The sequence below is a fragment of the Brachypodium distachyon genome, chromosome 4, assembly GCF_000005505.3.
Source record: "Brachypodium distachyon strain Bd21 chromosome 4, Brachypodium_distachyon_v3.0, whole genome shotgun sequence".
Classification (NCBI taxonomy): Eukaryota; Viridiplantae; Streptophyta; class Magnoliopsida; order Poales; family Poaceae; genus Brachypodium; species Brachypodium distachyon.
In genome coordinates, this window is record NC_016134.3 from 39708889 (window position 1) to 39723439 (window position 14551).

Consider the following 14551-nt stretch of genomic DNA (forward strand, 5'->3'; position numbering starts at 1 on the left):
ATGCACTGGGAAATTGGTGCGCGATCAGCATTCTTATTCCGCACAATGGCGAACCTCGCAGAAAAAGATATAACTAGAACTAATAGTAACCAATATTCATAACTTCAACTAAACAACCATAGCTAAACAGACTACTGAAATACGACAAAGGTGTTCACGGTCATGGCTGTTCAAAATTATAAGATGTTCTGGTTTTGTCCCAAGTCAGAAAAATAAATTTTGACCAAGCTTATAGAAAAATCAACAAAAAAATGGGCCAAGTTTATAGAATGACAATTCAAATCACCAGACCTTGGCTTCTAGTGAGTGTGCAACTGTGCACTATACAATGAACCGAAGCAAACTGAACATTTTTTTTTACAGCTTGTTTGGCACCCATCATTTCGGATTAGAATTGTGGAATTCATTTTCAATTCTAGAAACTAACTTGTTTGGTTGGCAACGGAATTGACCACATGAATTCAATGAATCACAATACACTAACCTCAATTCCTCCCTACAAGCCATCATTTCTCTGGAATTGTCTCTAACTCTACAAATCCATGTGGTAGACAAACATGATTTTTGAATCCGGAATTCAAATTCAACCAAATGAAATCCTACCAAAAATTAGATTTCATTTCATTTGGACCAAATGATCCAAATGAAATGAAATGAGGGGTGCCAAACAAGCTGTTAGGGAAATGAACAATTTTTAAGAACTTACAAGAACATGGACTTTTGCAATCAAACAATACATACAGGTCATCCATTGGAACTGCCACCCTTTGGCATCCAGATTTTCACTTTGGGATGTATAGCATCTACTTTAATACTGTACACAGTACACAACAACAAGAACAACAACTGTGTGCTAATATCCAAGCCATGAAGAAGGTACTGCCTGAAACCTAGACTTTGCACTAGTTAGAGCATCATGGTAATCTGCCCGGCTGAAGCAGTCAGGGAAGTCGGTGAACAGCTTGTCAAATACCCTCCATAGTACTTTATATGATCTTGAATACGGGAATGGAAGGAAAAACTGCAAGTAAAGGATGAAACACTAATTTCAGCCAGTACTGTGTTGTGCATACCAGCATGTCAGAAAGTCAATCTCAAGGTATCCAAATTTGGCATTGTTAACTATTCTACTAGAATATTGAAAAAAATGAATATCACCGTGCATTTGAGTAGGTTTTAAAATGCAACCAGATTGTTTCATCCATTGAGCATTTTTTGGGAGTATCAATTGGATAGGAAGGAAGTGATGTCATCCCTATTCTCTTGGAGCAGTCATTTTCGAAAAACAAAAACTCTCTAGGCACAGTGAGGATACTTCTTTTTCCTGTTCCGAGAATATGAGTAAAAATAGAAAACGACTCTTACTTCTCCTTCTTGCGCAAGGTGTTTTAACAGCATGAAAGTTTGCTGGTTTTCCTCCAAGTTGTCAATCACTGCAAGCCAGATCTTGGAAGCAAGTTCATGGGCCTTTTCTCCTGTCCTACCACAAGCAATGAACTGATCTGCACAGAAGTCAGAAGATTAGGAGGCAATGCTGATTCGACGTGAACATATACATGGATACCACTAGTCCACTACCAGCAATCGTTGACATGAAGCATACATGAACCTTATCGTATATTAACATTTCATTAAACAAGTATTGCACACTTTACCAAGCTTTCCACTGGATGCAGCAGCGAATTTCAAGTGATGTTTCTGTTCTACCATTAGAGGATGCATAATCTTCAAACAACCCAGTTGCTAACGAGTTGGTTAATATATAGCTTGCCAATTAATTTTCTTGAAAATCTGCCTAGATTTGTATTGACTAGAGCAAAAATACCTCCTATGATCACAAACAATCCATCAAGAACCTCAATGTGCCATGCAACTAAAATGAATCATTACTTCTCATTAACAAGCCTATATTCTCCAATATTTATTCTTAATAATGCAAGATACATACTAACACCACAATCTCCTCTACTTGACATGGTTTTGTAGCACACTGCCATTTTGTTTTAACTTTGAAAAATGATTTTGATCATGATCACCCAACACTAAAAATATGCTGGTATTGAAGCTAGTAAAAAAATTCCATGCTTGGACTGTCAGGACTGACATGTTGTGACACAAAAAACTCACCAATGATGGTGCCATGAAGTATGCTCGAAGGAGGAACAGCAAGGCGCTCAAGCTGTTGTTTCAAATAGAGATAAGTGTGACCAACAAGCTCATCGATCTCCCCGCCAGATGGTACAAGGTTCTCGCAGACATACAATGCTTGGAATCTCCTAAAAATGATCCATATTTTTAGTTGGATGCTAGACCCAAAGGGGAGCTACACCCCCAGAGCTTTCAGATGGTAGGTATAGCAGAAGCAAGTTCTTTCTGGTTCTTCATATGGGTTAAATTCAGAGCGAACCCAACGTAAATCTAACAAGAATGCCGTTTACAAGATGCAGGAATGTAAGACTAAGGATATAAGGCATATAATTAGATAGGTGACACTTCTAGCTGTTTCTAAAATTTGTCTATGTCTTTTAAATAAGTTAATACAGATTAAGATTAAAGGAATCAAGCATGCCACAGATAGGGTAGGAATTTGCAATATTTTTCGACAACATCCTATATTGGAGAAGAATGAACAATAACAGATTACAAAACTCACCTCCTAGCAGAACCTCTGGGAATTGGTCCAGGCCAGCGTTTTCGGAAACCAACTGATGGCCAGTTCCTTGCAATAGCGGTTTGCCACAAGTATTCTCCTTGAAATAAGCTTGCCCAATGCTTGCTGACACATGATATTTGAACCCACTCACAGATTGGTAACCGAGTGAATATTTCTACAAGGAGATGTTCAGGGAGACTACCAATTGGTCCATCACTTCTGTCTGTCATAAGGCTATCAGAGAAAGAACAAAGGGTAAGTGCATCATCAGGAATATAACAACATATTGCTCTTCGAAACAGCAGAATGATCTCATAGACCTGAACAGTGAGATTGTGATAACTGCCCACGAAAGTGCATAAACAAACACTGGAAATAAAGTTCTGCTTCTCAGTAAGAATCCATTGAGTGCTAAATTACAATAGCACACAAGTATACAAACTACTAAAGATGATCGAATCAGAGAAACAGATTCCCCAGAGAGCAAAGAAACTGTTGACTTGTAGAGTCTATTATTTGATACAAAAATGGGACGTTTCGGATAAACGGTATACAGAAGAATATGCAATTTCTTGTGAATCTCCTTTGCTAAAAGCCTTCCTAAGTTCCTAACAATTGAAAATAGAAATGCCCTCTGTAGTAGACGTTCCATATCCATGCCATGGGGAAAAACGATCTTCAGCTCTTGTGGAACCTTTAAACAAAATTAGCTTACAAAATGAAGTGTACAATTCGCCTGTCAAATCTATGCTTAAGTAGCCCAGAAACGGGTCCCTGTTATATTGCAGAAAGGAACTCCCCTTTATCATCAACACAGTGATCGAATGGTGGTTGTGTAGTGTGTACTATAAATACTGTACAGTTACACGGACGCATAAAATGAACACATCCGAGCAAAAGGAATCTTATGCGCCATCAATCGATCGAAGCATCAAATTGACCAAATTCGAAAGGATTCATGTTGTTCATACACAAATGAGCAAAAAATTGATCAAGAATTACCTAGCCCCATGATGAAGTGGAGAGCACATGTTGCATGGAACCAACCGAGCGAACGAAACGTCCGACCAACTATCAAGAACATCAATAACTTACCTTAGACACAAACACAAATTGACACAAATCAAATCAACTCTCATAAGAAGATTCACTCCCAAATCGGCACGAAATGATGAGAGCATCCTAATCGAAGGGCAGCACACCAGAAACTATGCAATAAACCTAACTTGAACAAGACTGCTGGAAGCAACAAATCGTACACACAAAATTAACAAGAACTGGGTATTAATCCGGGTACCTGGACCGGGAGGAGGAGCCTCGCCGCCCGAGCCTCTGGACCCCGGAGAGGAACGGGCGGACGGACAGAGGCCGTCCGGGTCGGGTGGAGGAGGAAGAAAAGAGGAGCAAGACATCGACGGCTCAGCTTTAGGCTGGGGACGCGTAGCTCACCATCTCGTCACGGATTCCCCGTGGCTAGTTTGCCTACCCAGCCCAAATCTTGTGCGGTCCGTGGCCCATTCACCGACTAACATCTGAGCTGCGTATAGCTGGGCCGAAAACCACTCGAAAACCAGGGGGCTTTGGTTTGGTGGGCTGTTGTAATTGGGCTTGCTGAACCGTCGGACCGTAGTACCTCGCCGTCGAGCAACACCGGCGCCGGCCGGCCCGCGCCACCGTGGAGTTCCTCGGCGCTGCTCAGATCTTTACCGCTGATTGCCAGCTATAAAGAGACGGGATCCTCGGGGGCCCACCAAGCAGTGACTCAAATTCCGACACACGCGGCAGGCGCATCGGCACGTGCCCCGCACCCCGTCTGTCCGCTCCCCGCCAGCCAGCGCCCGGCGGCACACCCACGTGCTCCCTTAAAAACGATCTGGTCTTGCTGGCTCCGAGGAGCGAAGCTACGACTACGAGCCAGAGCCTAGGAGACGAGCACTCCCGTCATCTCTCTTCAAACTTCTCCTTCCCAGTAGATTCCGATCTGCGGGATGCGGATCCCTAGGCTACTCGCGTCGGCGGCGGCGCTGCTGCTGCTGCTCTTCGTCGCTGGGGCGGCGGCGCAGGAGGCGGTGGTGGTGGGGGACGTGGAGCCGGAGGAGATCGCGGCGAAGGCGAGGGCCAAGGAGGAGCTGGTGCTCGCGGCCGAGCTGGAGCAGCTCAGGGCGAAGCTCTCCGCCCTAGGTGCGTGCGTACATGGCTCCCTCCGCTCGATTCGGTTCGGGGTGGGTGAGGGCGTGGTTTTGCTGGGTTCTATGGGGTTTGGGATACTGCTGCTGTTTCGTTGGTTTTGCTGGGTTCTATGGGGTTTGCTAGGGTTTTGGAGGCGATTTGATCTGACGAACTAGGCCCTTTTGTGATTTGTCAAGCTAGGGGACGGATTTGGTGATTGGGAACAGATTAGTGGCGGTGGGTGGTTCATGTTAAGGCTTTGGTGCTGAATCGGAATCCATAGTTGGAGGGCAAGCGCTGTTCCTACTGTCCCACATATTGCCTGCTTAATTAGAGGAAATGTGCCTGTCAGTATACTCCTGAATCAGTGCCATTTTGGAGGAGAACTGAAACTCGCCGCCTTGCCGAGGAACCAATGCCTCTTGCTTGCACTACAATTAAAATGCATGAACAAATTTCTAGCGCTAAGGACCCTATTGCTTTGATTTTTTAAGAGGTTCGCCACGGGCATGTCTTCGGCACTCAATAAAGCGATTTTTGTGTGTCAGGTCACTTGAGAAGTTGTGTTTGAGTCAAATCAATTTCTAGTCATCTCAAAATGTATTTGTGCCACTTGATCCTTCGTGAAAGAATGGAACTATTGTTCACCCTGCAGAGTCGAGCATTACATCACAGACCCAGGAGTTGAAGAGCAAGGATGATGGCATTGAGACACTGGAAAAGGTTATTGGGGAGAAGTCACAGAACATTGCTACTCTACAGAGTGAGATAGCCTCCCTCCAGGTGATCTATTACCGTAGACAACACTTTTAGCATTTTTGCACTGTTAAACAAAATATGCTCATTTACGGCTGCCTATATAGTCAAAGGGATCTATAGCTGCAAACGAGCAGGCAGGCAAGGCCAATGCCCGGGCTATTGAGCTTGAGAAACAGGTACTGGGTACACAGAACAGCATGAACTTGAGTGCAACAATTAGGACCATGGTTTCTGAACTTGCCTCTTCCAGATTGAGGAGCTCAAGAAGGACATCGCGGCCCAAAATAACAAAAAGGCCACTATGGAGGCTAGGGCTACTGATGCAGAGAAGAAGGTGCAAGATCTGAATGCTAAGCTGGAGAGAGTAAGCATGCTACTGCGGTAGTCTCTTGTGTTAAAACTGCTATTGCACAACTTTTGTTTTTCTTTATAGTAACAACTCTTGAACGAGCTACCATTTGCTCAACACTTGATATACTCCTGTGGTGTTTTCACTGATTAAGTGGTCACGTTTGCTGCTTCTGCAATTGTGGCTTGTTGAATTATTTATGGTTAAAATGGAGATCAATGCTTTTTCACAGTAGGTTAACAATGCTTCATGCTGCTCTTTTCTTTCTTTTTTTGCATGTGATTCCGAATACTGGTTGTTGCAGATAATTGCAATTTACCATTTTCATGGTAATTTAAAATTGTAATTATGTAAACATAACCCCTCTGTCCGGAAGTGACTCAGATTTGTCTAGATTCGTATGTATCTAGACGTGTTTTCGTGTATAGATACATGCGAATCTAGACAAATCCGAGCCACTTATTTCCGGACGGAGGAAGTACTATACAAAATTAACAAAATCATAAGATGGAGTGCTACTGTGTAAGTTCTTTTTTGTCAAAAGAGATGTTTACAAGGAGGAACTCAACAAGAATCTGAAGCACGATTTGGCATCTGATGATGCTATTGGAGAGAACAAAATGTTTTGGACAACAGTGAGATTATCCGTAGTCTGATATAACAGGCTGCATGCTATGTCATCACAACATAATCTTAGTGATTGCTTAGCCTCATGCTCTATTGGACTACATTATAATTATGAAACCAAAACTGGGATAAGGCTCAGCTTTACTGCAAGATTTTCTGTGGAAACAGGGTATATCCCCTGAATCCTATTTTCCACTCGGCAAATTCTGATACTCCCTCCGTCCAACAAAAGTTGTCTCAAGTTTGTCAAAATTTGGATGTATCTAGACATGACTTAGTGTATAGATGCATTCACATTTAGTCAAAGTTGAGACATCCTTTGTTGGACGGAGGGAGTACTTAAGTTTATACGATTTTTAATTTTTTTTTAATAGCTTCAAAAGACAAGTGGTGAGCAAAAGCGTAGAATCAAGAAGACTGAACATGCTCTTAAAGTTGCAGAGGTTTGTGATATATGTAACTACTGTGATACATTTTTCTGATGCAGTTCCGCTATGCGATCTTCTAAATCCTTGTTTCCATGTTTCTAGGAGGAGCTTTTGAGGGTCCAGTTAGAAGCAACAACTAAATCAGAACAGCTTGGAGAGGTAAATTTACATTCTATAGTTTAGACTGGACTAACTATTTGCTTCTCAATCTTGGTGCAGCATGGCAATGATCTTTTTGACAACACATTTCAAATGCAACTTAGTTGCCAGCACAACCTGGTGTAGTTTTGATGAAGTTGTACATAATGATAACATACTACCTTCTTATCACTGAACCTGAGCACGATGACTACTGTGCACATATTTGTTTTCTTACACATGTTGGGAGAACTGAATAATGATGATGGGTGGCTATGCCTGTTGTGGGTGTATTCATCCATCCATAATTACATGCTTAATGCTTTGAACCTCACCTAGCACCCTTCCTTGTTATTATTGTAACTAACATCGTTCTGATTGTTACTCTTTGACAGGTTCATGGAGCCTGGTTGCCACCTTGGTTAGCGACACATGCAGCTCGCTCTGTGGTACAAGTGGACCTAAGATCTATAGCTCCTCTTTGTTTACTTTCTTGCAACACACTTATCATGTTATCATGTTATCATGTAGGAGTTGATGTCAAATCGATGGAATGAACATGGGAAACCTGCTCTCAACAGTTTTTTGCAGAAGGTTCCTCCTTGCTCTTTTTGAAATGGGATAAGAAGTATCCCAAGCTGAACACGTTATTTCTTCATTGTTTATTTATAACCTGTCAATTAAATCATTACAGGCATCAGAAAAATCAGTGCAGGCAAAGGAATGGGCCAAGCCCCATATAGAAACTGCTAAGGCGGTAATGTTCTTAATTGTTCCTGGAATTGTAGCTCAGGAAATTTGTAGATGCATAAAGTTTGTTTGAAATATGTGTGTTTATGGCCAATTCTTAGTATATGCAGATATCATGTAAAGCATCTTCTTGTGAGTTTTTGGCATCTATTCTCATTTTCACTAACAGTGGCATTTTTATTCTTGAAGAAATCTATTCCTGTTATTAAAGAGAAGTGGGCTATTGCAAAGACAAATGCAGAACCTTATCTGCAAATGGTCTCTGCAAAATCAGTAGAGATTTATCAAGCATCAAGGGATGCTATCTCACCTCATGTTGTGAAAGTACATGAGTTTGCTGATCCCTATTTCCAGGTACACTAGATCCTGCTTGCAGCAATTTGAAGGAAATCATGTTTATTTATGCTTAGGTCTCAGTTTTTTTATTGTGTTGTAGTGAACTGCTGTTAAATCATTGATCTGTGTCATTTGAATGGATTTTCAGGAAGCCAAGAAATTGTCCAAACCTTATATTGATCAAGTTGCTAAGGCCAGTAAACCACATGTTGACAAACTTAGAACCACCCTGAAGCCTTACACTGAAAAAGCAGGCCATGCATATGAAACGCTTCTTGAGACAGCTACTTTATATCATAAGCAGGTATTTCAAATCTTAAGTACTCCAACTTTTCAGTTCCAGATAAATATTAATGCTTGGTTCTTTCGGACATTTTTATGCTTGTGTTATCATTATTCTATTGCTTTTGAGTTATTGAACTCTGGGCTGAATTTGTACGGTAGTTTTTAGGTGATCTTATTTCATATATAAATATATTCCTTCATCACTCCATCTGTAACGTCCGTTGTTTTTTCTCCACTGAAATAGCACACTGTACCAGCATTTTGCAGCCCTCTAATGGACTATTTATGCGAGTAAATAGAATGTAGATCTTCAATTAATCTAATGGACTATTTAGCTCTATAAATTCCCAGTTGGATATTTAAGGCAATTTAACTGACTCGCCAGAAGTTCTTGGACATAACTCCCTCTCCCTCTCCAGTAGTTAGTGCGAGAGCACACACCCTAACCGTGTGCAGTTCTTGGATGCCATGAACAATGAAGCTAGGTCATGGTTCTCGGCTGGAGCCTCTGGGCTGCAACTCGCCTGCAAGTGGTATTATGGCCTAGTCTATGCTTGTAATTGACCATTTTCTCTATAATCCATCGAGACATGTGTTTTCTAAAAAAATGCAGTGTTTCTTTCTTCGTCTTAAGTAATTGGTTGGGTCAAATACTGTCTTGAACCTCAAACTTATTATGTATATCTGACTAGGTTGCGCATGTATTAAACTTATTACGATGAGACATTATATTTGTCTCTGCTAGGAGCAACTGTTGTACACTGGCCTCATTATTCACAGCATAGATCAGAGATCTAAGCAGTTTTCCTTTTCAGGCTCAAGCAACTATCTTGGATTACATGCACCAACATGAATTTTTAAAACAATATGCGACAGGAGAGTTGGTGTGGTTTCTGGTAAAGACTAATTGAGCCATCAATTATAACATGTGCTTCTAGTGAATAAAATAAACTTATCTTAAATATCTCATCTCTCTTGATAGGCTTTTGCTTGGCTGCTTATGCCCGTATATGTTTTCTACATAGTCGTAACAGAAATCTTCTGGTTAGTGTATCTTCAAACGTTTCAGCTAATGGTTGCTTTACATGGCCTTAGGTGAATTGACTTTACTTGTTGTTTGATTTCAATTCTTTCATTTTTCATGCAGCACAAGGAAGCAGAAGAAATCCCCACGGAATGATAAGGCCAACCATGGCCATCGGAGACACAAGCGTCGTCATGCTGACAAATAGACCATGGATGACAACATTTTTTAGTCTGTGGTTTGCCACACTGGAGTTAAAAAAGGTACTACTGCTTTGTCCACATGTTAGCAGTGAAACCAGATCCATGTCCTATGCTATATAGATGTTGATGGTATCAGTATGTGATTCAGTAATCAGACATGTTTGTCAGTAACCGGACCTTCAAACAAACGTTTATTGACATACTATTTTGATTCTGTACTACGCAGATATTGAAGTACGAAGATGTAAGCGCAGATGAGTTTGTTGGATTGTCATGCAAATTGAGGAGATTGATCCTGGGTCATCACTAAACCTTATTGTGAATTATACTCAAACATAACTGTTTTTTTTAGCAAATGTAGTGGTTGTGTGCGCGTTGTTGAGTGGGGAATTACGAGTAAAGCTGTGGGGTATTCGTTTAATTGGTCACTTATTGTAGTATTGTCAATTCCTTTGTTTGAGCTTTGTCCGATCCATCCTTACGGCTTCCGACCGCGTGAACCGTGTGACTGTTGTTACTGAGAAGTTTCAAGCGTCGCTGAGTTTTGTACTCCATCTGCTATCCGGCCACTTATCTATCAGTAAGCTCTCGACACGTTGATACGATCTACTGCATCCTGCTAAAAATACTCCTACGGAGTACAAGGGAGCACATGCACGGCTGAGTAAATGACGGAGCTCCGTAAATGACATGAACACACTTCACATTGTTATTATATGTGAGCTCAGTAAACCTGTGTACATGCAATTAGTTCAAACAAAACAGTCTAATTTCTACAAGGCAGACTAATTAAAAGGGCGAACAGCCAATAAATTAAGAAGAGAGAACTTTAGCTAATGATACAACAAAGGAACTAGATTAAGACCCTCCAAATTGCCTTCTCCTATGTAGTTCAACATTGCTTGGCCTCCCCAAGCTAAGCTTTCAACACCTATACGTTTAGTAACTACCAGGCCAGCACTTCTCCACCAGCTGGTCCACATCCAAATTCTGGTACCTAATGCTAGTACCTCCCATAGTCGTACCTGCGCCGAAACCTCCATCTCCTCCGTTCGGTGGGATAACATAGTTGCCAAGTCCTGGGGCCATATGCTCAGCTGGGGTCACCTGGTAACCTTGGTTAGTAGCATTTGTTTGGTTCATCGACATCGCATGGAGAGCATGTTGTGGTGGCATTCCCGTGGCCGGCGATGGAGCTCCAAGGTTGAGGTTAAGATTGGAAAGTGTGAATGATGCGGAGGGGTTCATGTACCCGGGGTGTGGTTGGATGTGTGGGTGCAACCCTGGCGTGCCCCTAGCAAAACGTGACAGTTCTACTAAGTCGGCGGGGGTCATGTAAGGGTGATGCCCACGGGCGAATAGGTCATGTTGCATTAGAGCAGGAAGAAGCTGCGGGACCATGTCTAGTGTGTATGGGTGGTGAGGTCGCGTGTGAGCGTTGTTGGGAGGGTATTTCTTGACGCCCGGAGTCTTGGCAAATATGCGACATACAACCCATTCATCCTGTCATAAGATGGTGCAATATTTGATTAGATCATGTAAGGATTATTGATTCTCCTGGCTTCTATAATTAGCGTAAACAAATCTATTTATATTGCCATGGTAGATATCACTTATAGGAAAAGTCAGAAAAAACATGCATCTATATACTATCTTCTAAACAAATTAGTTAAAATTAAAGAGTTGGTAGTATACCTTGTTCGATTTAGAGCCAGGCTTTGAATGGAGTCGATACTCATGCATGACCCAATTCGATTTTTCACCTCTTGGAGCTCTTCCCTTGTAGAAAACTAGAGTTTTCTTCATCCCGGCTAGCTCCTGTGTTGATGGTGGTTGTCCCGTGAATATTTCCTTATCTTTGCCTGTCGTCTTCCAGTAACCGGCATTAGTTGCACGGTTTGTGCGCACGCCCGTCGGGTATTTCCGGTCCCTCAGACTAAAGAAATACCACTCCTTTTCTCCCATTTTTGCCTTCTCTGTGATTCAATTAATAGAGAGGATACACATAATTGTTAAGGTGGTTTATATTTATTAATACGGATAAATAACAACTCAAAGATGCATTCAGAAAACCCAATCCAAATGAAGATGTTTGGTCATTAGGTGTTTACACACACAAAAGGAAAGATTATCCAAATTATTAAGTTTTTGCTATTAATTACCAATTTCTAATTATAAATTGCAAATGATGAATAAATATAATCAGAGACTATTAGTTGAGCTAGGTGAGTAAAGACACATGATATGATGCCTAGAAAATAAGAATTGAGGTTTTCATTTACCATCGGCCACAGGCTTTTCGCCCCTCATGGATGGCGGTTTAGCCTGCAAACTGTTGCTCCTGACGACCTAGTGGTTTCTTTTTGTGTTGAGATATAATTCTTTACTTTTGTTATTTTTCTTCGGTTGTGTGCATCGTTTGGAAGCCAGGGGTTGTCTTTTGTAGTTTATCAGCTTGATGTGATGATGAGTTCAATAAAGCTTTCTTTATTAAGAAAAGCAGGCACACACTATTGCAGAATAATGAAGGTAAAAAACATGAAGAGAAGAAGAAGAAGAAGAATATGCAGAGAGAAACATAAAAAGAAAAGGAAGACAAAAGGACACATGGGAATCGATGATATCTTCAGGATATACGTATAGCTACTAGTAACTGCAAGGCACTAGCAAGGACTTCTTTACAGAATATATGTATAAGCAAGGACTAAACGGCAGCAAAAGGAACCATTAAAAGTTCCTAGAATTTACCAAGACGTTTTCACAGTTTCACACACGTAGTAGTTTGAGACTTGGCTTTTGAAAAACATGGGCCGATGCGCGTACCAAATTTGGACAAAATTGTGATGCGTGATGCAGAAATATACCTTCTTCAACCCATTTTTCTTTATGCACACAAGTCACGCACACATATTCTCTATGGTAGGAAGAAGAAGCTAATTAAAGAGGCAGCAACAAAAGAAATTAGTATAGCTCAAATTTCACAAATTACTGAAGATTGATCATGCAAACATGCATTCATGCGTTGACGCGCGCGTGAAACTAGCTACTTACCCGGGAGATCCCATGGCTCGCACTTGTTGAGGTCGACCTCGGTGATGGCCCTGGCCGTGAAGCTGCCGTCGGCGATCTTCCCCCGCAGGTAGTAGGTGACCAGCTCCTCGTCCGTCGGGTGGAACCTGAACCCCGGCGGCAAGCTCTCCTCCTTCTTCTTCGAATCATCTTGCTTCTTCTTCGACACCAACCCTCCTCCTCCTCCTCCTGATCCTTCCATATAGCTAGCTAGTTACCTAGTTTCGACCGATCGATCGATCTCAAGTTCTCAACCAACACAACTCCCCCGGGCCAGCTTAATTACAAGCTTGCAATTAAGCAACACAAGAAGTACCCTAACCCTAGCTAGCTAGCTAGCTCGATCGGCTGTGCCGCAAAAGAACACCGGCCAGCAGGTGGTCGATGTTTAGTTAGTTTCTTGTTGCCACACTCGGAGGGGGCCAGAAATTAAGGATCGATGATCGAGAAGAGAAGACACACATGCATATGCATGCACACACGGCAGCTGTGCTAACTCTAGTTTGCCAGATCGAGGAAGTCTGAGAGAATTACTTAGCTTGTGGGTTTTGAACTGGCCGGGCGGGTGTTTCGCCGTGTAGACGGGCAAAGAGATATAAGGAGCGGAAGAAATCAGAGAAATGTGCTGGTGACGCTCGTACCAACCCGGGGGCGTGAGTGACAAGCTAAGCTATAGGGATCGTTCAGTCGACTATGATTTTTTGCAAGTTGCACTCGTGCAACGCGGCTCTGCAGAGTCACAGCTTGACAGCTTCCTCTCCCTATATTTCTCGAGCTGTACTGGGCAGCGCGGGTCGTCGTCGTCGCAACAGTACCAGAGCTAGTAGGGGTGTAGCTATATAGCTAGCTTGTGCTCGATCGAGTTGTTAATTTTGATTGATGGATTGATTTGATTTTGATAATGAAATCGACCGATCGGTGCATGCATGCACACTCGCGCGTGCAGCGTCAGTGATTCAGTGCAGTGTGCTTAAGTGTGCATATGGTCTCTTCTTTTTTGCGAAATAAGAGAATTAATCAGTTAACCAACAGAGACGACTTGTCCACGATACCGAACAGATCAAAGAATTAAAAATTTTATTTTCTATGAGCACCCACACGCAACAAATAAACTGAAGGTAAAAAAAACGTAAGTGATCGTTCGATACTAAACTAAACAACTGTTGTTGAACGCTGGCCGGCGTGTGGTAGTGAAAAAAAAAACAATCGTCTCAACCCCACGAGATATAGTAGCAAACAAGACACGTGCTGGTGGGCCCAAGCTCGAGGAGGCACGTCGGATATGATGGGCCCACCGCCCCTTTGACCCGGCCGGGGGCGAGAATCGGCAGCAGCGAAGCCGTGGCGCCGGGTCTGGGTCTCCTCTAACCCAACCAACTGCCAGGATAATGAGGAGCAAAACAGTAGCACTTCTGCACTTGGATGTAAGATCGAGTGGCGACGAGCTCTAATCAATGCCTAAAGTGCCAAAAAACGCATTTTATCCAAACAAATCAATAAGCATGCATTTTCTGAAAGAAAAAGACCGGATAAGTGTATATAACAAGTTTCTTTACCATATGATGCTAGCTAGCTAATTGTTCAGATATGTGTTAGTAACACTTAACTAGCCTCTTTTTAGTTACTCTAAACAGAAATTAGGTGCAGGGATTTTTTTTTTCTGAGTGCTGCCTTGCACTGAAGTCCATATTGAGCCATGTCTTGTGAATATCGACAATGACAGCATGTTGCAATCTTGACCAAAGGGACAGGAGGACAGCA

At 42.2% G+C, this 14551-nt stretch overlaps 3 protein-coding genes across 5 annotated transcripts; 1 reads left to right on the forward strand and 2 right to left on the reverse strand.

Annotated features, from left to right (window-relative positions):
- Positions 1-675: 675 nt before the first annotated feature.
- LOC104584703 lies at positions 676-4086 on the reverse strand. 2 transcript variants are annotated; one of them, XM_010240014.3, is made up of 6 exons: positions 3951-4086; positions 3656-3724; positions 2654-2887; positions 2128-2276; positions 1366-1502; positions 676-1021 (listed from the first exon to the last, which is right to left on the reverse strand). In XM_010240014.3, the coding sequence occupies exons 2-6, from the start codon at positions 3682-3684 to the stop codon at positions 854-856; spliced, it is 717 nt and encodes a 238-aa protein (XP_010238316.1). In that variant the 5' UTR covers positions 3685-3724; positions 3951-4086; the 3' UTR covers positions 676-853. The 2 variants fall into 2 exon arrangements, with proteins under 2 accessions (XP_010238316.1, XP_024318970.1); XM_024463202.1 differs by having other exon boundaries at positions 3656-3743; positions 3951-4080.
- Positions 4087-4436: 350 nt separating this feature from the next.
- LOC100833941 lies at positions 4437-10262 on the forward strand. Of its 2 annotated transcripts, XM_003578312.4 has the most exons (15): positions 4437-4834; positions 5478-5605; positions 5686-5757; positions 5832-5945; positions 6932-7000; positions 7088-7144; positions 7519-7572; positions 7655-7717; positions 7818-7880; positions 8063-8227; positions 8358-8513; positions 9310-9390; positions 9477-9538; positions 9642-9781; positions 9948-10262. In XM_003578312.4, the coding sequence occupies exons 1-14, from the start codon at positions 4642-4644 to the stop codon at positions 9724-9726; spliced, it is 1362 nt and encodes a 453-aa protein (XP_003578360.1). In that variant the 5' UTR covers positions 4437-4641; the 3' UTR covers positions 9727-9781; positions 9948-10262. The 2 variants fall into 2 exon arrangements, with proteins under 2 accessions (XP_003578360.1, XP_010238319.1); XM_010240017.3 differs by lacking the exons at positions 9310-9390; positions 9477-9538.
- A 145-nt stretch (positions 10263-10407) lies between these two features.
- LOC100836586 (NAC domain-containing protein 92) lies at positions 10408-13441 on the reverse strand. Its single transcript, XM_010240018.3, has 3 exons — positions 12773-13441; positions 11417-11697; positions 10408-11224 (listed from the first exon to the last, which is right to left on the reverse strand). Exons 1-3 carry the CDS (start codon positions 12990-12992, stop codon positions 10661-10663), a joined length of 1065 nt encoding a protein of 354 aa, XP_010238320.1. The 5' UTR covers positions 12993-13441; the 3' UTR covers positions 10408-10660.
- Between the last annotated feature and the right edge of the window lie 1110 nt (positions 13442-14551).

What these genes read in the sequence shown, in the direction of transcription:
- LOC100836586 (XM_010240018.3), bottom strand. Translation starts at nt 12,992, where the DNA reads ATGGAAGGATCAGGAGGAGGAGGAGGAGGGTTGGTGTCGAAGAAGAAG. An exon ending in CGAGCCATGGGATCTCCCGG is followed by an intron (nt 11,698 to 12,772) that starts GTAAGTAGCTAG and finishes ATTGAATCACAG; the next exon opens with AGAAGGCAAAAATGGGAGAA. An exon ending in CTGGCTCTAAATCGAACAAG is followed by an intron (nt 11,225 to 11,416) that starts GTATACTACCAA and finishes ATCTTATGACAG; the next exon opens with GATGAATGGGTTGTATGTCG.
- LOC100833941 (XM_003578312.4), top strand. Translation starts at nt 4,642, where the DNA reads ATGCGGATCCCTAGGCTACTCGCGTCGGCGGCGGCGCTGCTGCTGCTG. An exon ending in CTATTGAGCTTGAGAAACAG is followed by an intron (nt 5,758 to 5,831) that starts GTACTGGGTACA and finishes TGCCTCTTCCAG; the next exon opens with ATTGAGGAGCTCAAGAAGGA. An exon ending in ATGCTCTTAAAGTTGCAGAG is followed by an intron (nt 7,001 to 7,087) that starts GTTTGTGATATA and finishes CCATGTTTCTAG; the next exon opens with GAGGAGCTTTTGAGGGTCCA.
- LOC104584703 (XM_024463202.1), bottom strand. Translation starts at nt 4,065, where the DNA reads ATGTCTTGCTCCTCTTTTCTTCCTCCTCCACCCGACCCGGACGGCCTC. An exon ending in CCCAGAGGTTCTGCTAGGAG is followed by an intron (nt 2,277 to 2,653) that starts GTGAGTTTTGTA and finishes GATCATTTTTAG; the next exon opens with GAGATTCCAAGCATTGTATG. An exon ending in ACCTTGCGCAAGAAGGAGAA is followed by an intron (nt 1,022 to 1,365) that starts GTAAGAGTCGTT and finishes CTTTACTTGCAG; the next exon opens with TTTTTCCTTCCATTCCCGTA.